This window comes from Sesamum indicum, linkage group LG3 (assembly GCF_000512975.1).
Source record: "Sesamum indicum cultivar Zhongzhi No. 13 linkage group LG3, S_indicum_v1.0, whole genome shotgun sequence".
NCBI lineage: Eukaryota > Viridiplantae > Streptophyta > Magnoliopsida > Lamiales > Pedaliaceae > Sesamum > Sesamum indicum.
The window spans coordinates 7,378,767-7,406,343 of record NC_026147.1 but is presented as its reverse complement, the minus strand read 5'-3'; the positions used below and the strand labels follow the sequence as shown (position 1 = coordinate 7,406,343).

General features: G+C 31.3%; 3 protein-coding genes across 3 annotated transcripts in view; all 3 read right to left on the bottom strand.

Moving 5' to 3' along the window:
• Positions 436 to 2,405, bottom strand: LOC105157599 (probable 2-oxoglutarate-dependent dioxygenase AOP1). The gene is made up of 3 exons (XM_011074009.2): positions 1,947 to 2,405; positions 1,106 to 1,427; positions 436 to 914 (listed from the first exon to the last, which is right to left on the bottom strand). Exons 1-3 carry the CDS (start codon positions 2,318 to 2,320, stop codon positions 666 to 668), a joined length of 945 nt encoding a protein of 314 aa, XP_011072311.1. The 5' UTR covers positions 2,321 to 2,405; the 3' UTR covers positions 436 to 665.
• LOC105157597 (probable 2-oxoglutarate-dependent dioxygenase AOP1) lies at positions 14,073 to 16,704 on the bottom strand. The gene is made up of 3 exons (XM_011074008.2): positions 16,270 to 16,704; positions 15,266 to 15,590; positions 14,073 to 14,356 (listed from the first exon to the last, which is right to left on the bottom strand). The coding sequence occupies exons 1-3, from the start codon at positions 16,641 to 16,643 to the stop codon at positions 14,111 to 14,113; spliced, it is 945 nt and encodes a 314-aa protein (XP_011072310.1). The 5' UTR covers positions 16,644 to 16,704; the 3' UTR covers positions 14,073 to 14,110.
• Positions 26,518 to 27,577, bottom strand: part of LOC105157561 (pleiotropic drug resistance protein 1) — a gene marked incomplete in the record, with an annotated part of 7,086 nt that continues 6,026 nt past the window's right edge. The window contains 2 exon segments of the mRNA XM_011073967.2: positions 26,518 to 26,913; positions 27,215 to 27,469. Of these exon segments, the coding sequence (XP_011072269.1) occupies positions 26,656 to 26,913; positions 27,215 to 27,469 (513 nt within the window).

The following is a 27,577-nucleotide window of genomic DNA, read 5'->3' as shown; positions in this document are numbered from 1 at the left end:
ATTAACTGTGGAAAACATAATTATACATTGATTTGCTTATATTAGTTATGATTGATAATATTTATGTATCATAGTTAAATCATACTTGCATTTATAATATAGAAAATAATTTATTTTTTATAGTAAGTACAGTAGGCAATACAATATATATTCGATAAGGTTTTCCGACTATGGTTTGAGCTACAAGAGGAATACTTTTTAAGGGAAAATTGGGGCAAAATACTTTTTAGTCCCATTAATAAACTAAATTCACAACATTTTTGGTCACGTGAATTTAATTTAAGCTTTCGTCAATTTTTTTGAACTATACACTAATTATACAATAAATATATAAGATTTGTCATATAATTAGTTCCAATCTGATTAAGTACGATTCGGATTAGAATTTCCCTTTCAACTTCACCTTCACAAAAATTAGAAATTATTGAACTCATATTATTTCCGTTAATTTACATTAAACTCAGAGTTCCATACAATATTCATAAAACATTGAACTTGATATAAACATCTCTTCAGCAAAACACACAATTATAATACATTTCACTTATTCACAAACCATGAGAACAACATAAGGCAACTTAGTACTCATGTTATTCATCAAAACATGCATGTAATAATCCAACATTATTAATAAAGTGGGAAACATATATTTATATATATGCATTTCAAACACCACAGAAATCTTTGAGTATATTTTGGGATCTTCGACCGTGGTCAGTAGCATAGAAGTTTAGCAAATCAACATGAGCAAATGGCTTGAATTGCAAGGGATGTTCATCGTCAACCAGCTCTTCTGGTACTTCCACCATCTTGCTCAGGAATGAGAATTGGGCCATTGTGTATCTGGTTTCCTTCCCATTCTTGTCCAGGCTCACTTTGTGGTTTGGAGAAAGTACCCTGTTGTTGCTCCATGCCTATCAAATTAATTTATATTAATTCTTTAATTTCCCAACCAACAATAATGTTAATAATTAATTAATTCCTATACATGTATGTACTAATTATTCTTAAAACAGCCATTCGGATCACAAAATATAATTTACCTTATAATTAATTAAGGCTTTCAATTTATTCTTTTGACTTAACAAAAAATAAGAATAATCACCTGGCAAGCATCGCCGGCCATGACGACGAAAGAGGATGGCGGGAACACGACATTAATCCACTCGCCGTTTCTCGCCCTAACCTCCAAGCCCGAAATGTGATTCTGATGAAGTACAGTAAAGAAGCTCTTGTCCGTGTGGGAGGGAAAAGCATTGTTGGACTCTCCCTCTTCGGGCGCACGATATTTCAAGAATCGAAGAAGATAAGTCGTTGCTTCTACATGCGAGTCAGTGTACTTTTGCACACCGTAGCTCTCGAACAACAGTCTTACTGCAATTTTTTCTATGTCCGCAACTGTCTTGGCAAAGGACATTGCGGTCTCACTAACAAACATACAAAAGTACAAAATTAAAAAAATATATTCCACCACCATCTCATCTAAAAATATACTATATATGTATAGGGTAAATATAATGATTTTGGTCCCATAACGAAGATCATTTGGTGTGTTCATTTCTTAACTTTTAGGTGGCATTTTAGTTCTATATCTTTTTAATTTTCAGTATTTTTAAGCTGAAATTCACCTCCAACAACGAGAAAGATCAACTCGAGCAGAAAACGTAAGTCAAATTGCAAAAATTACAAAGATGTAGTACCAAAATGCTACTCTCGAAAGTTGAAGGTTAAAAAATACAGAAAAAAAATTAACCAATAGATAGTAGCCCCAATTTTAAAAGGTCATGTACGCATGAGATACACATGTATTTTTCCGTTGCGAAATTCCGACCAAAAAAAGAACTGAAATAGCAAAAATTAAAAAGATATAGGACCAAATACTATTCTAAAAAATTAAAAAACGAATATGCAAGATCACCTAATAACCGGACCAAAAAAATTCATACCAGAAGGAATCATTTCCATCAGGCCACATGAGTTTGGTAAAACTTTGAGCTCCTTCAAGTGTGGTGGCATAGTCAATGCCTAAACCTTCATGGAGGGGCACAATGGGCATTTGACCCACATAGCCATGGTAGGGTTTTTCATTTATGTTCTGCACTTTGACTTCAGTGGGAAGATCAAACAGCTGATCAGCAGCTTGGAAGATGGATCTGTGAAGTTGGGGTGAGATTTTGTCATACAAAGCGATAAAACAGCCATGATTTTCAAGGGCTTGTCTTATGTCTTTGCATGCAGATGACCAAGAACTTGAACCTGCTTTCAATCCCTCATTGCTCAAGTCTATTACAACAAGTTCAGGGAGATTTAGGGATCCCATGATTCCTTCTCTTTTTCCTTTTTTGAATTAAATTTTTTGAGAACTTGTTTCTGGAGAGTTTTAGATGAGGTAGGAAGCATACAAGTGGTGTTTTATAGCGTTCTTGAGTGGAACATGTATATTCTCAATAATTATATATATTTTTAAGATGGATTATATATATCTATGAAAATAGAGATGGATTTTCAAAAAATTGTTTCTTATTTTTTGTCAGAATTAGGGACAGAATATTTTCATCTTAGAATCATAATGGGAATTTTTTCCATCTTCAAAATTTAGCCACGAGGACCTTCTGGTACAAGTGCGATGACGGATTTTTCTGTCGCTATTTAATTTTGACACAGTAGTATTAGTTTAAAATACGGAAAAAAAATCCATCTTTGAAACCATATTTTCTTTTAGTTATAAGTCTATACTAATAAAAAAATAATAATAATTTTTATTCTAAACGGTTGTTTATGACACTAGTGTACTAATTGTTTTATTCTGTTGACAATGCACTTAAGTTGGGTTTTTTTTCTTAGGTTATAATTGCATCAATGAATATTCCATTTACTTAGTTTTTTTTTTTTTTTTAATGAAGTAGAAGAAATTAAGATTCTGTTAATATAGTTACGAACTATTAGGTTATAATATCCAAATTAACTATCTTATTCTTACTAAATGATATTAATGATGTTTTAGTATAGTATATCGTAGTTTACTGAAATATTGATATAATCATATAATTAATAATTTTATAATAAATATATGTATATATTTAAATGATAATAATTTTTATTTGCCAAAATTATTAATTATATAACAATTACTACAAAAAAATCTAGCATTTAGCAATGATTAATCACCATGATTAGTAATAAATAGTCATACTAAATAGTCACTTACCATAACCATGCAACGATTGTTGACCATAGCTTTTGCGAGGATAGCTAAAGTATCTGCAAATCTTTTTATCAATGGCTCTTAGCTGTAGAAAATAAATTTTTCATGATGGAAATTAGTTTTTTGCATCAATTTTATTTAGTCATGATTAATAATAATTATTTTGTAACGTCCATTGAATTTTTCACGTAATTGGGAGACTAATTAGTAATGATTAAAAATTTAAATTTAATTAGTAAATAAATTATAGATTGAATTTGGGATATAATAAAATTTAAATGAATTAAATTGGAGTTCGTTATAATATTTAAAAACAAATTATATTAATTAAAAAAATTAGAAAGGACGTAATCGATATTTTGAGAAAAGTTTAAAGTAAATAAAAAAATATAAAATAAATAAAGAAAGAAAGAGAAAAGGAAAGAAAAAAGGAGGAAAATGAATCGGGGAGGGGTGGGCCATCACCCACCGCCCCAGCCCACGATAAACATATAATATATATACATATATATATACTCTCAAACCATTTCAAGCAATTTCCCCTTTTCTCCTTCAGTTGACGCGCAGCGAGGTAAGATTTATATTTTAATCTTTAATAATTTATATAATTATATTATTTAATTAGTTTCTTTTATTAAATATAGTTTATATCGAGCGATATACTATTTAACCGAAATACTTTATGATTTTGGCTATTTAAATTAATGTCGAATTAAATATCACTTTTGCTATAAATTTGATATAGCTGGTTAATTAAAATATTAGATTTGTTAGATTTAATTATTATTATAGCTAATTTACACAATTCCATCGGAATGATTAACCAAATATTCATTCTATGTATTGTTGCTTAACTAAATTATATAGCAGCGACAAAATTGATAGAAAATTCATAGAAATGTCTCGAAAAATTATAGTCAAAAAATATTATGTTATTAAAGAGGGAAAATGATATTTTCAGTGGTAATATAATTTACGGATGTTATTAAAAATAATAGTTATAAATATATATGGGGTTTGATTAAATGAATTCTTATGAGTTAGTTGATAAATCAATTATATGATTGAGAAGCTTAGAAAAATGTAATTATTTCAAAGAAAATGGAACATGGGTTTGGACCTTAATATAAATAGAATATCAAAAGATTGGTAGAAAATGTACGAACATTATATAATATTTTATTTAGAGTTTATAATATTCTAAATATATTGATTATACGTATAATATTCTATTATAGGATGTGACGACAAAGTAGAGGGTTGAACAGTCCCTCGTGAAATCGAAGTATTTGGGGATTTAAGATAAGTATAGCTAATTGGATTTATATATATATATATACATATATCTATATATGTAGTATTATATATATTATATATATTGATTTCTTGGATGCGATTGTGGACTTTGCTTTATATTATTATATGTGGCTTTCGTATATTGATTGTTTACATAATTAGTTGTGGATTATTTGTTAGATTACCCTAATATCGGTGGAATTGTTATTATGTGTCATATGTGTTTGTAATGGTTGGACGTGAGTTTGGTATGATTATGTGATCGTATAATTGATTGTAGTATGAAATCAAATTGGGAGCTATTATTAAGGAACTTAACATTATAAAGAAAAGAATGATGATCGTGAATTGAGATAAAAGATGATGCTTACCTAGTTGGAAACACACTCAATGGTTTATGAAAATGTGATTAATAATGATGTGATTGATAATGTGATATGAAAAATATATGAATTAAGCTAGGTACCATGGCGCGTAGGTTACCAGGGTATTTCGGGCAACGGGGAATATCCTGTGCTGTTAGCTACACACTGGGGTAGTGTGGGGATACCATGTTTCTTGTGATGTCCTGTGCTAATATTGCTACACAGCTGAAGTAAAAGAGTGTAGGGATATCACATACAACGGGTATCCTGTGTTATATATGATATGACGATGGCCGACGAAACCATTGACTGATGTATTCCAATTAGAGTAAGTGGGGCCCTTAACTAATAAACGATAATGTCGAATATTATGTCGTGGATTGATTTACAGTTGTGAGTATCTATTTATATCTGATGTTGCTATATGACGAATGACCGTTAGTCGGTGTGATTGCTCGTACGTGAATCGTTGTCTGTATATATATATAGACTAATTGGCTATACTTATTGACTAGGCAGCTCATTCCTTGCCACGTACTTTTTCGGAGATAAATCACATTGACTAGCCACATTGGACTTTGAGCGGTATCGTCGTCTTTATTAGGTGGGTCAGCCGTGATATCTGAAGCCAGAGTTTTAATATTCTGGTCTTTTATTTGGTTGTGGTTAAAATTGTGATACTATTTTTCTTGAGGTCATGTACACGAAGACAACTAGTGTGGGTAATATAAACTTTTGTTGGTATATATTATCTTTTGTGATATATATAATATATTGATAAATTAGAATTTATTTTACGGGTTGAAAGGGAATTACTTATAGAATGAGTTCTATTTAAACAAAGGATGAAATAGTGATAATTAGATGTAGCGAGTAGGGGTCTTACATTAGGTGATATCAGAGCCGGTCTATGTTTCTAGGGTAATGATTGTGAGATGTCCCTAATGATTGAATTGTTTAATGTAGGATGGCTTCTCAAGGTGTACGTGCTGACCTAGTAGCTAGTAGGGAAGAGTCGGCGGAGTCCGTAGAGGGCTCAGTGGCACCTGCAAGTGCAGGTGGGGTGGAGGTAGGTCGAGAGGATGTTGGTGCTGATGCTCCAATTCCTCCCGGTGGTGCTCCAGTGGCAGGATTACCATCAGAGTATGCACAGATATTTCAAATGGCATTTCAGGCCCAAGCACAAGCACAAGCTCAATTACTTACACAGGCACACGCATCCACTCGAGTGCCAGCACCAGTAGTCCCTACAATTAATCGTAATTATGAAAGAATTAGGAAGATGGGGGCTACGGAATTTGAAGGTACCTTAGACCCAGTGATTGCTGAAAGATGGTGGGAAAAAGTCGAAGATGTGATGAATTTAGTAGATTGCACTCCAGAAAATCGACTTAAGTATGTTGTTTCCTTGTTGTGGGGAATATCTTGATTTGGTAGAGGTCTGTAAAGAGGGGATATGAGCCAAGAGAAATAACTTGAGTTGAGTTTCAGAAAGAGTTTGATGATAAATACAGACCCAAGATGTACCAAGACAAGAAGAGGATGGAGTTCCTAAATTTAGTGCAAGGGGATGATCAGACCGGTGGCAGAATATGATCTCCGTTTTGCAGCACTAGCTAAATATGTACTAGAAGCAATAGTGACGTAGGAGGATCATTGTTACCATTTTGAGCAGGGGCTACGATCGGAGATCAAAAGAGGCCTCGCAGTCCGAATTACAAATTTTAAAACTCTTGTTGAATCAACAGTCCGGATGGAAGAAGCAGTAATGGAGGACAAGAAGGGGGAAGAAAAAAAAATCAACGTACACGATAGGGGAATCGAGTAGGTGACCAAGAGGGGAACCGGTCGCTCATTCTCAACGGGAAGTGGGAGTTTTACACGTGGTGGTCCCGTTTTTCAAGGAAGTAGTGGACAGAGGTTCGGGGGATCCACGGGCTTTAGCAGAGGTTCACTCGAACGCAGCTCATTTGTTACGTCTTCTACTGGATCAAGAAGGGGAGCTGGACCGAGTTATGGTCAAGGATCAGTTTTTTCTCCGAGTTGTTCTACCTATGAAGACAATATCAAGGGCCATGTTGGAAACGGGATGATGTACCGAAGAATTGTTATTGTTGTGGAGGTAGAGGACACATAGCCAGGAATTGTTCTAGTCAGACTATAGACGTGGTTGAAAGTGTTGCTAGCGGGACTCAGAGCCAAAGTAGTGTTGGGAGTATGACAGGGGAGCTAGCAGAGGCAGAGGCACTGGCAACAGAGATAGTGGCCACACTATGGGTAGCGGTATGAGGGGCTGGAGCACAAGTTACTAAGGGACAGGCCCAGACAAGGATATATAACATTACTAGATAGGAAGCCCCAGCATCGAATGATGCGATATCAAGTACGATATTGTTATTTGACATTGTAGCTTATATTTTTATTGATCCTTGCTCTACACATTCATATATTTAATCCAAATTTGCATCTAAAATACCGGGAGAGAATAGCCCATTGGGATGTAATTTGTTTGTTTATTTGCTCATGGGAGGGGGTGTGGTAGTGAACAGTGTTAGGAAAGGGAGCTTAGTGAGAATTGGAGATGTAAATTTACCTGTAGACCTTATAGTGCTGGATTTGAAGGAGTTTGACGTGATTTTAGGGATGGATTGGCTAGCACAACATAAAGCAATAGTCGACTGTTATAAAAAAAAAGTGATGATCGAATGTTCTGGTGAATCAAAAGTAATATTTGTGGGGATTCGTCACGTAGTACCATTTTGTGTAATATCAGCCACGGAGACAAGACGATTGATGTTAGAGGGTTGTGAAGCATATCTAGCCCATGTGGTAGATACTAAGAAGGTTAATCCCACATTGGAGGAAATCCCGATAGTGAAAGACTTTTCTAAAGTATTCCCTGATGACTTACTAGGTTTGCCACCGCATAGGGAAGTGGATTTTTTCATAGAAACTCTCCCAGGAGTTGCCTCAATTTCTATTGCACCGTACAGAATGGCCCCAATGGAATTACAAGAGCTCAGAAAGCAAATCGAAAAATTATTGGGGAAAAGGTTTATTAAGCCGAGTACTTCGCCGTGGGGAGCATTAGTGCTGTTTGTGAAGAAGAAAGATTGGGGTATGAGGTTATGTGTCGATTACCGCCAATTGAACAGAGTAACAGTGAAGAATGAATATCCATTGCCGAGATTGATGACCTGCTAGACCAATTAAATGGAGCTACAATATTTTCAAAGATCGATTTTAGATCTGGTTATTGGCAGCTGAGGATAGCAGAGAATGACATACCGAAAACAGCTTTCTGCATTCGGTATGGTCATTATGAGTTTCTGGTGATGCTCTTTGGGTTAACAAATGCACCAGCGGCATTCATGGCATTTATGAACCGTACATTTCAGGAATATCTGGATCACTTCGTTATTGTGTTTATAGATAAAATTTTGGTATACTCGAGGGATACAGAATAGCATGAGCAAGTTGAGGATAGTCTTACAGATTTTGAAAGAGGAGTTATATGCTAAGTTAAGCAAATGTGAATTTTGGGTAAATCAGATAGTTTTCCTTGGGCATGTAGTTTCTGGTGATGGGGTTATGCCTGACCCTTCAAAAGTAAAGGCTATTATGGATGGAGAGTGCCAAAGAATGCTACTGAAGTCTGAAGTTTCTTAGGGTTGGCTGGATATTACAGGAGATTTGTTGAGGGTTTCTCTATAATTATCGGTCCTCTGACCAAGTTGTTGAGAATAGGGGTAGAATTTCAGTGGACGGAATAGTGCCAACAAAGTTTTAATGAGTTGAAGAAAAAACTGACCTCCAATCCGATTTTGATTTTTTGCCGTCTGGTAGTGGTGGATATATAGTGTATACGGATGCTTCTAAACAGGATTTGGGATGTGTGTTAATGCAAAATGAAAAGGTAATAGCTTATGCGTCCCGCCAATTGAGGAACCATGAATTAAATTATCCCACACATGACTTGGAGTTAGCCGCGATTGTGCATGCACTGAAGATCTGGAGACATTATTTGTACGGAGAAAAATTTCAGATCTTTACTTACCATAAAAGTTTGAAATATATCTTGATGCAAAAGGAATTGAATTTGAGACAAAGAAGACGGATAGAACTACTGAAGGATTATGATTGCACTATTGACTTCCATCCAGGGAAAGTGAACGTGGTAGCAGATGCCTTGAGTAGAAAGAGTTCAAGTGCATTAGCCAATCTGGGGAGTCACAATCAGATATTGCTACTAGAGATGAGGTCTATGAATACGGAACTGGAGGTTGATCAGGTAGCGGGTTTATTGGCAGCTTTGCAACTTAAGCCAGACTTCGTGGATCAGATCAAAGAAGCGCAGACTCGAGATCCTTTCTTATTACGAATGCTGGAAAATATAAGACTTGGTAAGAAAATAAATTTTTTGATAAGAGTTGATGGAATAATAGTGAATGGGGGACGAGTTTGTGTGCCTGCTATAGATGGGTTACGCGAAGGATAAGAGTTGATGGAATAATAGTGAATGGGGGACGAGTTTGTGTGCCTGCTATAGATGGGTTACGCGAAGCGATTTTGCAGGAAGCTCATAATGCACCATATGCGATGACCCCTGGTACTACAAAAATGTACCGAAGTTTAAGACTTTATTACTGGTGGCAGACAATAAAGAAGGATGTGGCTGAAATTGTGGCTAAATGTATGACATGTCAACAAGTAAAGGCATAACATCAGGCACCAGCAGGTAAACTGCGACCTCTATCAATACCAGAATGGAAGTGGGAGAAAATCAGTATGGATTTTGTCGTGGGGTTGCCACGTACATTCAGAAAGCACGACGCTATTGAGGTAATTGTGGATATATTGAAAAAATCTGCTCATTTCTTGTCGGTACGAATAATTGATTCACTGGATAAGTTAGTTGGGTTATATATTTTCGAGATAGTGAGATTACATGGGGTGCCTATATCGATTGTGTCAGACATAGATTCCCGATTTACCTCACGCTTTTGGGAAAGTTTACAAATGGCATTGGGCACAAAGTTACATTTCAGTACCGCATTTCATCCTCAAATATATGGGCAGTCAGAAAGTACGATTCAAACCCTAGAAGATATAATGAGAGCTTGTACAATGGAGTTTAAGGACACCTGGGATGATCATCTACCTCTAATGGAGTTTGCATATAATAACAGTTTCCACTCTAGTATCGGTATGGCCCCATATGAAGCTTTATATGGAAGAAGGTGTCGCAGTCCGATTTTTTGGGATATAGAAGGATTAAGACAACTAGAAGGTCATGAATTAGTGTAGGAAATAGTATAAAAGATACAAATAGTTAAGAAGTGCTTGAAGGCAGCACAAGATCGACAAAAAAGTTATGTTGATCAACACCAAAGGGAGATGGAGTATGAAGTAGGTGATAAGGTTTTCCTGAAAATATCTCCTTGGATTTGGCAAGCAAGAGAAGTTGAGTCTGAGATATATTAGACCGTATGAAATTATTGAAAGAATCAGACCATTGGCATATTGACCAGCATTACCAGTAGAGTTGTCACAAATACATGATGTTTTTCATGTTTCGATGCTGCGACGTTATCGATCTGATCCTAGCCACATTATTCGTGAGCCGAAGATAGAGATTTATGAGGAGTTGACATATGTGGAGGAACCAACAGAGATTTTGGATAGAAACATAAGAAAATTGAGAAATAAAGATATACCGATGGTAAAAGTGAGATGGAGTCATCATTCCCCTAGAGAGGTGACTTGGGAGGTTGAGGAGCATATGAAAGAGAAGTATTCCTATTTATTCCATTGAACGGGTAAGTTAGTTAAATTTCGAAGACAAAATTTTTTTTAGGAGGGGAAAATTGTGACGTCCGTAGAATTTTTCAAGTAATTGGGAAACCAATAGGTAATGATTAAAAATTTAGATTTAATTAGTAAATAAATTATAGATTGAATTTGGGATATAATAAAACTTGAATGAATTAAATTGAAGTTCGTTATAATATTTGAAAGCAAATTATATTAATTAGAAAAATTAGAAAGGATATAATGAATATTTTGAAAAAATTTTAAAGTAAATAAAAAAACAAAAAAATAAAGAAAGAAAGAGAAAAGGAAAGAAAAAAGGAGGAAAATGAATTGGGGGAGGGGTGGGCCATCACCCACCGCCCCACCCCATGATAAACATATAATATATATACATATATGTATACTCTCAAACCATTTCAAGCAATTTCCCCTTTTCTGCTTCAGTTGACGCGCAGCGAGATAAGATTTATATTTTAATTTTTAATAATTTATATAATTATATTATCTCACAACTATGGCCATCTTCTTTTAAGCTTCAGCTTGTGTTAAAGTAATCTCATTAAGGGATTAAGACCTTTAAAATATGTCTCGATTAGTTGACCTAATTCGACTTTCAAGTGGGGAGTGAATGAAAGTCGATATAGAAATCCTAGGCAGAAGAAAGAGAAAGATCTGAAAATAAGAGGGCTAGCTCACTCGTTGTAACCACTAGTTCTATAATTGGATCAACTGAAACTAGATCGTTGGCTTGCTGGCTTCCCTAGGGGTCTTATTTTAATTTTTAATAATTTATATAATTATATTATTTAATTAATTCTTTTATTAAATATAGTTTATCGAGTGATATATTATTTAATCGGAGTACTTTATGATTTTGGCTATTTAAAATAGTGTCGAATTAAATATTACATTTGCTATAAATTTGATATAGCTAGTTAATTAAAATATTGGATTTGTTAGATTTAATTATTATTATAGCTAATTTACACAATTCCATCGAAATGATTAACCAAATATGTAATTCTATGTATTGTTGCTTAATTAAATTATATAGCAACGACAAAATTGACAGAAAATTCATAGAAAGGTCTCGAAAAATTTTCGTGATATCTGAAGCCAGAGTTTTTGGTTGTTTGGTTGTTAAATATTCTGGTCTTTTATTAGGTTGTGGTTAAAATTGTGATACTATTTTCCTTGAGGTTATGTACACGGAGACAACTAGTGTGGGTAATATAAACTTTTGGTGGTATATATTATCTTTTGTGATATATATAATATATTGATAAATTAGAATTTATTTTACGGGTTGAAAGGGAATTACTTATAGAATGAGTTCTATTTAAAGAAATGAAGAAATAGTAATAATTAGATGTAGCGCGTAGGGGGTGCTATATAATTACTATGATTTTTAGTTATAGACATTAATATTATAAGCAATAGTAATTTTTTTTCTAGTGAATAACTGTACATCTCTAATTAATTTGTCAAAGTTGATAATTAATTATGTTGGGTATTCACCCTTCAGCAGAAGCTCAAGAACCCTAATTAGCTATTATAGATTTTTGAGTTTTCAACCCTTAAATAATACAAATAGATTCTGACAGAATAATATATATTCAAAGAATGAAATAATAATACAACAGAAAAATAAAGAACGCAATAAATTGACTCAGGGAGTTGAGATTCGAAGAGGCAAGATTTGGCCACAAAAGGCCGACAACTAATCTCACGGTTGCTTCGACTGTGTACCAAGAAAAATCACTAGGATCTTCACAAAGAACCAGCCACTAAAGAATTTCAACCAACTACTTAGGATATCACAAAGATCTCTAGAACACTAAATTATTTTTGCCTCAAACTTTTTCAATGATATTTTCAGATTAGGGGGAGGGGGAATTTAACGGTAGAACTGAAGAAGGAGAAGGAGGATAATGGCGGTGACAAGTTCCCAATACCATTGGAGACTATTGGTAAAAAACCAGAGAAGGGAGAAGGCCAAGGAGGCGAGAGAGAGAGAGAGAGAGAAGCATAAAGCGGCCGCAACCAAAAATAAATGGGGGGAAATAATTTTAGGGTTAGGGTAGTGGATTGGATCGGGTAATAGGTTGGGTTGAACAATTGAGCCTAGCAGATTAGGCGAAAAGAGGGAGTCATCCAGTGGAAAAGTGGGCCTTGGGCCTACCATAAGGTCATGGACCATTTTTATTTAACAATCTCTACCTTAGATCAAGACCAACAAGGGAACCTGGCTCAAGGACGAATCTCGGCTATCATCATTGCCGATATTCGCTAGACGGGTACCTGCAAAACAAAAAGATAAACATGTATATATATGGGTTAGAATTTAACCTAAATTTAATATTTGAAGGCAGGTTCCAAATTTAAGTCCTTAAGATCATAATTATGCGTTAAGTATCCACGACTCAAGCTTTATTTTTCTTTTAAAAAATTATTTTTCTTGCCGAGTCGTGGATGCAACAACAACTAGACACAAATTTGTTACCATATTTATAATTTTTATAATAAAAAATAATTAAGCCCTTAATTACTTTACTTGAAAACAAAGAAGATGAAGACAAATGGGATGAGATGTGATCCCGCGATGTCAATATTTCTTATTCGAACGGACGGTGATCCTTATTTGATTTTAAAACAAGCTTTATTTTATTGGCTGCTAAGAGATATATATCTATGTATATAAACATTAATGTCCATATATATATATAATAGTAATAAAATGATGTTCAGATAAGATTCCCTTTCAAATTAATTGTCCGGGAATTCTTGTCATTATTCTGCAAGCATTTGAATTTTTTTATATTTTTTTTAAATAACAACAATGAACTATTATTAATTGAAATAAATCGATTACAATAATAATTATTTATGTCGATATTAATATTTAACAAAAACTATGCTTAATAACATCTACTATTATAATTTTAGTCTTGTAACTTAGGTAGCTTTGACGATTTTAGTCCTGTAACTTAGTCAAGTTGGTACTTTTGGTCCTATACGAATAATCAACATAACTATAATTGCAATTTAATTAAGCCATGGGGACCCACATACAATTTTTCAGCCAAATTGCCTGGAGAAAAACTAAAATTGTTAAAATTATAAAAGTACAGGACTAAATTACGAAAATTAATTTATATAGGATAAAAAATGTTACTTCCCCTTAAGTTATAGGACTAATATTGTAATTTTTTCTACTTTTAAAATAGTACGTAGTTTGTTGTTGTTTACGTTGAATTTATTGATTGATTTAAAAATATTAATGTATTGAGTACTAAATATACTAACATTTGGCCACCAAGACAGAAGAGCCAACATGAAAAGTTGATATCCACATACATACACACAACTGAACCTTTTCTTTTATTCTCATGACAAAAACATTGGACAAACAAAGAGAGAGTTAATATTCTCAGACACCGCAATAGGTTCTGATGGCGCTCTCAAGTCTCCTGTTCTCTTCTTTGCTGTAAAATTCGAGAAATTTGAGGTGATCGAACGGTTTATATTGCTGTGGATTATCATCGTTGATCAGTTCTTGAGGTGTCTGCACCATTGATTTCTCGATGAATGAGAATTGTGCAAGGGAGTATCTTGCTTCATTTCCTTGCATGGTCACTCTGTGGGGTGGAGATCTTATCCTGTTATTGCTCCATGCCTATATAGTCCTCCAACCAAACCATATATGTATATCACAAACTTTAAATAATTAATCACTTCTTAATATATATAAAAAATAAATAGAACTATTTTTTCGCAATAAACTTCTAATAATTAAGGTCATGACATTTATTAATTTAAGGGTAAATTACAGCTACCTCTCCTGAGGTTTGACATAATTATGATACTACATCGTTGTTAGAAACATTACAAATACCTCTCTCAAATGAAAAATGTTGCACCTAAACGATGAGGTGGACATTATTACTTTACGTTTACTGAAAATTTTTCAAGAAAAATAAAAAGTATATTTGAAAACATGTAAAAATTTGACGGTGAGTGAAATAAATAATATATAGGGAATATTAGTCCGAAATTTTTTTATAAGATTCTAAAAATATATATCTATATATAATAAAACAGAATTATTGAAACTATTCACCTAAGTGCCACGTATTCAATATCTATTTTGATAATATTACCTAGCAACGAATATTGTGTAGTATCTAATAAATATTATCTAACAAGTTATTTTTTTAAATAAAGAATACAAAAAGTATTAATTTTTATACAAAAGAATCTAATCAACAATGTTTTTTTATCTTTTTTTAAATATATAAAAATATGTATTTGCAATATCTATTTTGATAGATATTTAAAAAAAATAAATCAATCAAATTTATTTCTAAAAATTCAATATCGTGACTATAAATATATTTCTATAATTTTGACTTTATATCTATAAATCAGTTTAATCTTAAGTTAAATTATTTATATATGTACCACGTAGGTGTGCATTGGACGATTAAATAAGTTAAAAGATGTCAGCTTCAAATCAAAGACAAGTATATAAATTATTTTATAAAATGTGCAGAATGATTACTGGAATTAAATAAAATAAACTCACCATAATTGCATCACCAGCCATAACGACAAGGGAGGAGGGAGAAAGGTCATGAACACCAAACCACTCACCATCTTTGGCTTTAATCTCCAGACCATCAACTTGATTTTGATGAATTGTGGACATGAAGCTCTTGTCCGTATGAGATACAAATCCCATTCTGTTTTCCTGCATCTTAGGTTGTCTGTATTGCATGACCCTGCAAAGATAGTTGGCTGAACTGATGTGGGATTCATAGTACTGCCCCACTCCATACCCCTCAAACACCATTTGCACAACAATCTTCTCCAATTCTGCTGCTAACTTTGTGTACAAAAGAAGCTTTTCACTGAAAAAAATAATTACAAGTAAAAAAACGAATTAGTACAAATGAACCAGTTACAATGATTACATTATGAATTTCAATTGTTAATAATCAATATATATACGTCAATTATTAATTTCAAATATGTACAACTGATCAATAACTGTCATTAAAGTAAACTAATATCCAAATATTAGCGGGACTCGAAGGTCGTGAGGCTTCAATTTCGTGAATTAATTCTTTACGTCGTTTGCAAAATACAATTAATACAAGAAAAGACATAAATAAAGAATCCTAGTTTTTGTCGTTGTTCGACTTTGTTATAGCAAGGAAAGTAAAACTTGTAAACTAAATCAATTGATTTATACTTTTCATGTCCAATACCATATTATGAGGTAACGTTTTCAAACATTTTTGGACAATCATAATATACATAAAATCAGAAAATAAATCAATTCCCTTACTTTTCATGTCCCAAAACCGGACTATGTTGTAATATTTTCAGACATTTTCCACAAATCATAATATATGTAAAAAGAAAATTTGAACAAGTAGAGATGATCTATTTAAAATTTCTTGGTTATTACGCATACAAATTTATCTACCTCGCTGGTTTTCTTCAAAAATATAAAACACATAATACTAATTTTAAATTCCAAAAAAGCAAAAACGAAAAAATGAATTGGATGAAGAAGTACTGTACCTGAAGCCATCATTTCCATTTGGCCACATGACTTTGGCGAAGCTCTGAATTCCTTCAAGTGTATTGGCATTATCAATACCCATACTCTCATACAGAGGAATCAATGGGATCTGGCCGACATATCCATACAAGGGTTTTGCGGACTTGTTCTGAACTTTTCTTTCAGTTGGGATGTCAAACAGTTCCTCCAGGGCTTCGAAAACCCCAGTATGTATACGTTGGGTGATTTGATCATATGCCGCCACAAAACAACCATATTCTTGCAGAGCAGATATCACTTGTCTGCATGTTTTGGACCATGTTTCTGTCCCAGGTTTCGAGTTTTCTTCTGTGAATGCAATGACAGGGAGTTTGTGCAGTGTCAGCGAACCCATGAATATGTGTCTGTGTGTTGATTGGTGTTCTGTGATCAGTTTCTTTTTTCTGAATCTGTGAAGAAATATATAGTTAATTATGGGCGAAATATCTCTCTTTTTTGGCCAAATTATATTTTCGATCCTATAATTATAACTCAGTAGTATTTTTAGTACTGTAACTTAATTTATTTAAATATTTAGTCTTATTTTTTACGGATTAATTAGTTCTAAATATCTCACATGTCTTCACGAGAAAATATGATATCAGTGACAAAATATCAATTATCAATTTTATAATTTATCATTAAAAATATATACTTAAGTGACTATAATTTTTATCTTGTCAATTATATAATTATAGTAGTGTCAATACGAGACTAAAGTTTGCCAAAAAAAAAAAAAAGAATAAATGTGATATTTTCAAAATTAGGGGTGTCAATTGAACCCAATGCAAAAAATTTACAAGCGGCGCGGGTGGGGGTCCTAAGTATTAGAACACGGTCGGCCGGGGGGGGGGGGGCTTAAGGACCCGCCCCCCTTTATAATTTAATATATATATTATTTTACTTTTATTTTGATAGAAAAAATACTAACAAAATATTATATTATTTTATTTGTTTATTGTTAGGTATTTGTTGAACAATTGATAAATTAAAAGATTATCCAACAATACTTAACGAGGATGAAATGAAAAAGTTGTTAGTAATGTATAATTGCTATAAATTGTTTAGATTGCTTTTATGAATATTGCATCTATAATCGAGGATTTATTTTTTGGACTTGAATATTTGAGTTAGGCCATGAACAATTTTATTCGGGTCGGGGCGAGGCGGAGTTTAAAAATAATTGTGGCGCTTGTGGGTCTTGGGTCCTTCCTGGAATTGGCAGGGCGAGTCTTGGGTCCACCCAAATCCACCCTATTATCACCCCTATTCAAGACTATATTGAACACAAAATGACTAAATGTATAAATAGAGTCAGTTATAGGGACCAAAAGTGTTATCAACCTATAGCTACAAAATAAAAAAAATATAATTTTGCCAGTACTAGTATTTACATAATTCAATAAAATTAAATTTAAAACACCGATTTAACACTCAACAATTCAAATTAACAAGGACATTCAAGTGTGATAAATTAGAAATTACAAACTAGTATAGAAGTGGACATATATTCACATCCATGTTATCAAATTTATTATCTTTTTATTGTAAGGTTTCAACTTTATTGATCTAGCAAGGCCTCAATAATATTTTTGTATCTCCTTATGCATATATAGGAATTTAGTCATATAGGCTCTGGTGAAGATCTTCTATCGCACATTGATATTATATATTTGTGTTACACCAATGCACGATTGACATGTGTTCCTTTAGACAATTAATAAGACAAATTATAATTTTAGCCAAATTAGTTAGAAGGGTTGATAATTTTGGTCTTATTCAAATTAAAACTCGCATTTGTCCTATAATATAAAAAATTGTGAATAGTCATTTTGGTTGGAAAATTCCACGTCATCAGCCAAGTCAGCACCTAAATTTGGCTTTTAATGAATTTGATGATGTGGCAATCCAAATTATAATTTTTAATTCTGGTCCTGTATCTTTAAGAAGATGGCAATTTTGGTCCTCTAACTAATAATATACCGATTTAGTCCTTCATATTTCAAAATAGTAACGATTTTGGTCCTTAAGCTCAACTAGTGACCATTTTGCCCTTTTATCATAAAAGCTCAATAGTAATGTCACATGTATTTAATTAAATCCAATATGCTTTTCAAGTAAATTAAACCTCGATAAACTTTATACCTTGATTTGACTACCTTGCCATCGATATTCTAAGCTCTTGGTTTTACAGATTTCGTCTAACCACACTACTGCAGTAGATAATTCACATATACTTGACTCCTTTAGTAACAAATAAGAACAAACACGATACGAGGTCTATAATACATCAAAATTCGAGTAGAACAACAACAAGGAGATAGTCTGAAATTATCTTTTGGATCTCTCTTATCTAGAGAGAACTTTGTGTATTCGACTCTAGTATTTTGCTAGTTCCTTAAATTTACCTAATCAATCTCTACTTACTGGTATTCTACCTCGAATCTTGGTATATCGTAGACGTCTCGCAACATTTGTTGCTGAAGGAGTTAAGTACATACGAACAATATGTTGCGGTATTTTGGTTGGAAGAAGTTCGTAAAATCGAGGGCTTGGAACATGTGGCAAGGCGGTCAGACTAATGTATGAAGTTTATGCAGGCTTAATTTTATTTCAGATACAGGTTGTAACTGATTAAGAGCATCTGATAGTAATATTAAGCTTCTATCATAAATGGTTAAAATGATCACCAGTTGAGTTTAAGGATCAAAATCGCTACTATTTTGTCAGCTTGAGGACTAAAATCGCCACATCTAGTATTAGTGGACCAAAATTGCCAACCTCTTAAAAATACAAGACCAAAATTGCAATTAAGAATTACAACTTGGACTAATACATAATCAATTTCACCAAAAGCCCTAATTTAAGTGTTGACATAACTGATGGCCTGAAATATTCCAGCCAAATTGGTTAGAAATGACTAATATCATCACAAATTTTAAAGTTACATGATCAAATTGCAAATTTTAATCTAAATAAGATTAAAATTGTAATCCCCTAACTTACATACTAGAATTATATTTTTTTTCTAATTAATAAATATAATTAAATTATAATTTAAAAATAAAATCCGTACCATCACGCATTAATGTTACATCAAATAGGACAAAGATGGATCCTTCTAACAGTACTAGACTATTACCCAGAGCGGAACATGACATATTTCATAATTGTTTACTCTAAATTAGTTTGAACGCTTAATATAGTATAGGTCATATTGCTATAAATTATTTGATCCCTGACAATATTAGGGTTGTCTCTGTTAGCAAAAATTTCAGTCCTATTAATTATGTAAATATCGAAAATAGTCCTATAACATCCAAAATTTCTTATTTCCAATCCTCTTGTTAATTTTTGTTAGAAAATTAGCAGAAAAATTTTAGAAAGCCTTCCCGACACAAGGGGCGTGGATTTCTATTACGCCTTCCTATCATACATACCTCTTGAAACAGGATATCTCTAGGATAGAAATCTTGAATCAGGAGCATATCTATGTCTAATAATATCTGCGGATCACGCAGCTTTTTTGGATGATCTAGGTTCAAAATTAACTAATTTAAATGCCGATATAAAGTTTGGGGAGAGATTGAAAATCTTAGATTCATCGATGTACAACATCGCAAACTGAAAATAGAGCTCCCGGCTGCTATTCCGACGAACAGATCAAGAACTGAAACTTCAAAATTTTACTAGTTTCTATTCTATAATGATAATAATTAAATTTAATTGTAGTGAAAAAAAATTGCATTTAAGACGTGAGAATTGACAATTAATGACACAAATGTCACAGCAACTTGGAGACGACATAATATAGTAATATTTTCAGTCATTGTGGCAATTTCTGTTGTCAATAATTAATTTAGGGTAAATTCCTCAAAAAAAATTTAATTTGGAGTAAATTACATTTGTTATTAGAATTATGTTCATTTTAAGTTTTATCATTTAAGCTGTTTTTTTATGCCAATTTACTATCTCAACTTTGTTATATATGACCTTTTTCTGGTTGATTTTTTATCGTAAAAATATCACATGCATTGCACACATGATATTAAAGGCAATGTAGTAATGTTTTTCTGACATGTGCACTTTAATTATGTGATGTTTTTTTCCAGCAAAAACATCGATCGGAAAAAGGTTCGTATATGGTGAAAGTGCAAATTTCACAAAGTTAAAATGATAACTGGACACAAAAAAAGAAATTTAAATAACAAAAAATAAAAATAAGTATAGTTCGAACGAGAATATATAATTTACCTATTAATTTATTATTGCACATCTTTTCTGTAACAAATCACCCATAATTTTTTACACACTGGACATGATAACTTATTTAAAGCTTTTCATTATTAATCTTGTGAGGAAATTATATATTATTGTCAGTTGTCAATGACAAAATTAGTGTCGTCACTAAATATGTATAAGTAATAGCAACTTTAATATTATCATTATCATTTTACATCTTGCGAAGTATTTTTATTCTTTTTAAATGTACGTCGGACTTGAAGACAATGACAACTTATTCTTTGGAGTTTAAATGTAGATCTAACCTGTCTGAACATAGTACAAATTTGGTGTAATAATATAATCCATAAATCCTTAAGTCTTTTTCAGCTTAGAGAGGGAAGATCAAATCATTCAATAATATTCCTTACAGGAAACCTAATGCGTACAATGTCAGACAAAAATTTGGTTATTATGTCAATGTTATGTAAATTATATTATACAAAAGAATCATATCATATTACTTTGAGATTTCAAAAATTATTGAAATTTTTTTACTCAAATCAATAACAGAGCAAGTGTGATACACTTGCTATGTAATTGGTCATTTTTTTTTTAATTGTGCATCAATCGCACGGTAAGTATTACACTTGTCATACAATTAGTTCAAATACAATTAAACTCGAACTGATTTAAAATTTTTCCAAAATCAAATATAATTATCTTTTTAAAGAAGAGGTGTGCTATATGTCGTATTCATTTATAATGTGAAGAATATTATATTTTTTTGGCAATGACTAACACTAGTTTGTGTCTACTCAAGTAGTAAAGTTTATCTAAGCCCAACGTAAACAGAGGTAGATGTGCATAAATTATATATTCAATTAAGTCCAGACAATTTGCCCAAACATAATATATATATCACTAAAAAAAATTATAATATTTAATTATAGTTAGTTGTCATGGTTAATAACAAATAGACGTAACAAATAATTATTGACCACGATTAGTAATGATTCTTGAACATAATTTTTGTGAAGGTGGCTAAACCATTTGTCATGCTTAAAAGTCATGGAAAATGTTTTAAAGCCAAACTAAATAATTTTTTCATGATGGAAAAGCTAGTTTTTGCATTGATTTTATTTAATCGTGGTTAATAGTAGTCATTTATCATAATTTTTAGTCATAATCACTAATATTGTAGCTAATAATACTTTTTTTATAGTGTGTCTATATATGTATTACAATCACCCCTTTTGAGATTTGATATAATTATAAATATACTCTTGTTGTTTGGTCAATTACCAATAGCCCTCTAATTTAAAAGTCGTTCAACAATTAACCCAATCTGTTGGTGTTCGACTGGCTTTCACTCATTTTTTTATAGTAAACCGATTGAAATGCCCTTGTGAACTATAAATTATAGTTTTACTTAAATTTCTGAAACTTTTCTATGAACTTGATAATTTTTTTTACAAATTTTTAAATTTCTCCATCCAATTCGTCCAATTTTTTTTTAAAAGTACAATTTGAAAATTCTAGACTATCATCTAAATATTACATAATTTATCAAATATCAGTGGATATTAATAACTTTTTAAATAATAAAAAAATATTAATAATTATATCAAATCTCATAAAAACATAGGATCTTTTAGTCAAGAATACGACATTGGTGTCTTGAATTTATTGTCCCCTTCTAATAATGCAGTATTATACGATATTGCATCACTATTATATATAAGCCCATATCTATATTATCATATATGTACCAAAATAAAAATATTTTTGCTTGATGTTATGATATATATGTATGGATGTCTATTTTTAAAATGTTATCACCAATTCTAGTTGAAAAAATTTTTATGGTTATATTCTCAACCGACAAATGAGCTCAACAACATATTTTGTCCCATTTAACTTATAAACTATAATTAACATAAATTTATTTATGGAAATATTTTAATAACTGAAAATATTGTTGCACAAGATGCATTTTTAATAATATGATGTCAGGTGAAAATGGATATATAAGAAAAAATTTGATATTTGGTTAGGAAAAATAAAACTAGACACATCTGAAACCCTTTTTGAAGTTCAATTTTGTTTTCGTTCAAAAATTTGACGGAAAAGTAAAAATATAAGAAAAAAAGCATATAAAAGTATATATCTTGTCTAAATTCAAAATTTTCTATTTGAGATCGGTTGCAGTAATTTTAATTTTATTTAAACTGAATAGTTTCAATGCTGATTTTGATAAACATTTTATTAATAAATGTTTTTTTTTTTGTTGTTCTTGTTTGATGTTAATTTTTTTATATATTAAAATTATTTTAGTATAATATTAACTTGTCTATTTTGTAATATAAAATAAAAAGAAATGATTAATTACTAAAATTACAAAACTTAAAATTTTCTTCTTAATTTATTTTTCACGTAATAATCTATATTTTTAAATACTTTCAACTTTTACTGTGACTTAACTTACAATTGTTTCTATAATCTATTTTCACCATAAAAATAGAAGTGGTTACTAATATACCCCTTCTAAGTCTCTGTGATACATGTTTGGTTAGTTATAAATAGTGGCAATTTATATGTAATTCTTATAATTATTTAAATTTAGGATAAATTACATAGACATCCTTTAAGTTTGATAAAAAATACATGAACACCCATCTATTTTTTGTAAAATTATTTTGTGTAAAATTTGCTTCTAAATAGGATGTATAGTTGTAATTGCAAGTATAATTTCAAGAGGTGTATTTTGTAATTTTATAAAAAATAATGGATATTTGTATATTTTGGCCTAATATCGGAAAATGCTAAGTTTATCTTTAAATTTATGAACAATCATTCTTATTTAATGCTTATCATTTACTCATAATTTATCATTGATATTATCCTTTTTTTTTTTTTTGTTCTGTAGTGTTCACATTTTCCATTTACTTATAATAATTCTTAGGGTTTGTTTGGTCGGGTTGATATTTGGTTAGAAAGAACAGATGAAGGAGAATTAAAACTGAATGTATATGGAACTCCTTTGAGGTCCACTTTTATTTTCATTCAAAATTGAGCAAAAATTTGAACGTATAAGCTAAAAAGACAAAAAAAGTACATAGTTTATTTTTACTTACTTTGCATATATATAATTTTCCTCCAATTATTTTTTTTTATTTCTGCTGATAATACCAATACATAATCTTCTAAAAAATAACTATATCATCAATAAAAGTGCTGACATTTGAGTTTGATTGTTTTATTTGAGGGCAATGGTAGTAATTTTTATTTTAATTAAATTGAATTGGGCTACCAAATGAAGGCCCAACATTGCACTTTATTTCATAATTGGTATTTGTGTGGAAAGAAGACATGGACAAGACAAAATCACTAATAAATTAAACCCTCAAGAATCTTATCTATAGCTGACAAAAATTAATTGGACTGACTGATTTCTTAATCTTTACTAAAAGTTTTTTGTTTTTTTTAAAAATATTTATAAATATTTTTAAATCAATCAAAATATTATTTCAACATTTAATACGCAATATCAATTTGGTAGTAGAGGCCATCGTAGCTATAATTCTATCAGCTAAGAGATCGTAGATTCGATTCCAATGAATTTGCGTACATATCTACTTTTATACAAGTTTTTTATTTCTTTATTTAATTTTAAATGCATTATTCAATCTAGAATTACTGATATATATTGACCAATTTTAAATTTTAATATATTAAATAATACAATGAATCGAATCTTATTTATAGCTGACAAAATTAATTGGACGGACTGATTTCTTACAACTACCCTACACCATGAATAAATTCTTAGACAACCCTAAAAATTGCTACCAAATATTTCGATAATATATCCTGTATAGCTACGACGGCCTCTGCTACCAAATTGGTGTTGCGTATTAAATGTTGAAATAATATTTTGAAGCCTAAATATATTTTCAGTTGAGTTCCATTATGCAGTCATTGCAATAAAAGATAAGAAAATATAATATTAGTCGTGTAAATTAGTGGATGGTAATTTTGGTTCATTTTAGATTCAAAGTGGTAATTTTGCTTTGTAATTTTAAAAATTATGCAATTTTAATCCTTTTCGGCCAATTTGGCTAGAAAATTTCACGTCAGTCATGTCAACACCTAAATTGAAACTTTCAATAAATTTACTATTTGATGACACGACAAGTTTTTTTAAAGTTATAATTTTCTTTTTGCGGAGTTATCCCCCACCCCCTCCAAAAAAAAAGAGAAAGAAAGGAAACATGTTGGATTGCTGGTGTTATCAATTTAGATGTTGACATGATTGATAACGTGCAATTTTACAACTTGAAAAAGACTAAAATTGTCATAATTCTTAAAGTTACATAATCAAATTGTCAATTTTAATTTAAATGATCAAAATTGCCACCCCGTACATTCTTAAAATCTTATTAAAATATATTTGGTGGCAAGAATTGTGTATCAAGTTGTTAATATAAATAATTAATGACATATTTAATGTGAAAATTTAGGTACAACACCAAATACAATGATAATAGTTATTTGTTGTCACTATCTGATCCATATATATTTTTCGGAAATTAGGTTTAGAGACAACTTATAAACACCTTCTTTATCATTAATTCCTGCTAGAGTAGTGGGGACTTGTACAAAATAATTATCACTGTTAATACAGGAAAGATTCATACGATTTAATTTTAAAATAGTTTTTGTCTTTTCAACTCATTTTAAATTAGTCTTTTCAGTAAGTAATTTTTGGATATTATCCCTATAAAACTTTTCTTTTTTTACAAAATCATTTTAATCCTTCACTTTCTATTTTTTATTGCAATTTGGTCCCTCATACATAATCTTAAAATATAATAATTATTTTAATTGAAAGAATTTATCATTGATTAATCATTCAGATGTTTGTGCACATTTAATTTTAAAAAATAGAATCTAATTATTATTTTGAAAATATATATGTTACTTGGATAAATGAAGAATAGAAAAAAATTATTAGAAATTATTGAAAGAAAAATAAATAATTTAAATAATTGGCAAACAAAAAAAAAAATAAAGAGAACAAAATGGTGATCTTCAATTATATACAGATATTAACTTAATTAATGACATATCAATATAATTGTTTTAAAATTTATGAAATTCTTGAAATTTTTAAATAATAGAACACCTGAATGAATAAGCGGTTTTATATACCCTATTTTTCAACATTTTAGTTGACATATTTATATTTCTTATTTATGTTATAGTTTTAGAAGTTTTTTTGTTTAAATTTTTTTGCTCTAATTATTTATTGAAACCTTTTTTTTTCCAACTTATATATTTAAATATTTTTTTATTTGAAGAATTCAACGAGTTCATTAAATTCACAAAAACATTACGTTAATATATTCTTAATCAAATTATTATCTGAATAATTGACCAACGATAAATTATTTCAATTAAAACAATTATATTTTTCTAAGTTTAAAAATAGAAAGACCAAATTGTAACTAAAAATGAAAAGCCAATGATGAAAGGTTTTCTTTAAAAAAAAAAAAGGGAGAGAGAGTTTTATAAGGGCAATATTGAAAAGTCATCCATGAAAGAAACTGATATTGAGTTGAAAGGACTGTGATTGTTTTAGAGTTAAAATCAAAACTCCAAGACTAAAATGAAATTTACCCCCCCTGTTAATACTAGGGTGAATAATAATTTATTCTCCTGTAATATTGAAAACGAACACATTACTTCTTATAAAAAAAAATATAGCAATTTATCTCCTGTACTTTTTAAAATGAAGCAATTTAACTCTTTATACAAGGAGATAACTTGTTTCATTTTAAAAACCATAGGAGTGTTAAATAGTTATATTTTTAAAAATACAAGAAGGTAAATCGTTATTTATTTTTTCACAAGGAGTAAATTTACGATATTACAAGGGGATTGTTTGCATTTTACTATGAAACACCCGCTAAGTTGAAGTTCTATCATATCAGACAGCTGGGAAATGACTCTCAAAGTTTGTTGTCCATTTAAAATGATGCTCAAATTTGAAGCATTCCATCTACGGTAAGAACAATGAAATACAACATGAGCTTCAACTACAATATTTCTCATGGAAGTAGCAGAGCTGTCGGAGCGTGTCATCATCGTCTTTCGAAATTGAACACCCTAATGGCAAAGCCGAATGTGAAAATAAAAACAACTACGAACACAACGTGCATGCCTGCAACAACTCCAAGAAAGTCGTGTCTGAATCCCATGTAACTGTGCAAGAACTCCTTCACCGTATACTCCGGGCTTATATACTCTTCGACGTCTCCAAGTTGAGACGTGGCCAAACCGTATAACGTCCAAGCGACGGGGCAAGCCCAGTAGTACCATCTCCACCATACAGGTATTTTCTGGTGTTGGCAAGAGAGAGAAAAAAAATATGAAAGCATGATCTCTGAATTGTCACTAGTTTTGATTTTGTCATTATATAATTTTTAAGAACTAATTAATGACATGTTTATGGCGACAATTATAATTGTGTTACCGTGTCGTAACTGTGCTGTGCCGCTGATTGCATACAGTGAGGCATTTGACACAACTTTTTTTTTGTCATTACTTATTGTCAGTGAAAACTTTGACAGAATAGCTGTCACTACACGTTCTAGTGAAATGTCTTCGTTTATAATTGCGAATGGATGCTCTTGGACTTACAGGGCGCGGAACTATGAATCCTGAGAAGAGGTTCCACGTCGAGATAAAGCCAGCTCCAATTATGGTGGAGATATGGTGATTTGGAGCTACACTCACTGTCATCATCCCATAGAAGGTGAAGTACGATAGTGTCAAGTACATGAAATATATGTACCAGAAGAATTTTGCTGCGGTCCTTTCGAATCCCATCATCACATACACGATGCTGCCATAGACGGCTGCTTGTGAAAATATATACGGAAATTCAATTGCAACCTATGACAGAGGAAGAAACATATGTGTGAGGATGAAAAGGATTAAGAGTTTACAGTTAAGTATGTATATTGTTTTAACCTGTGCAATGGCATATGGCAATGATGAATA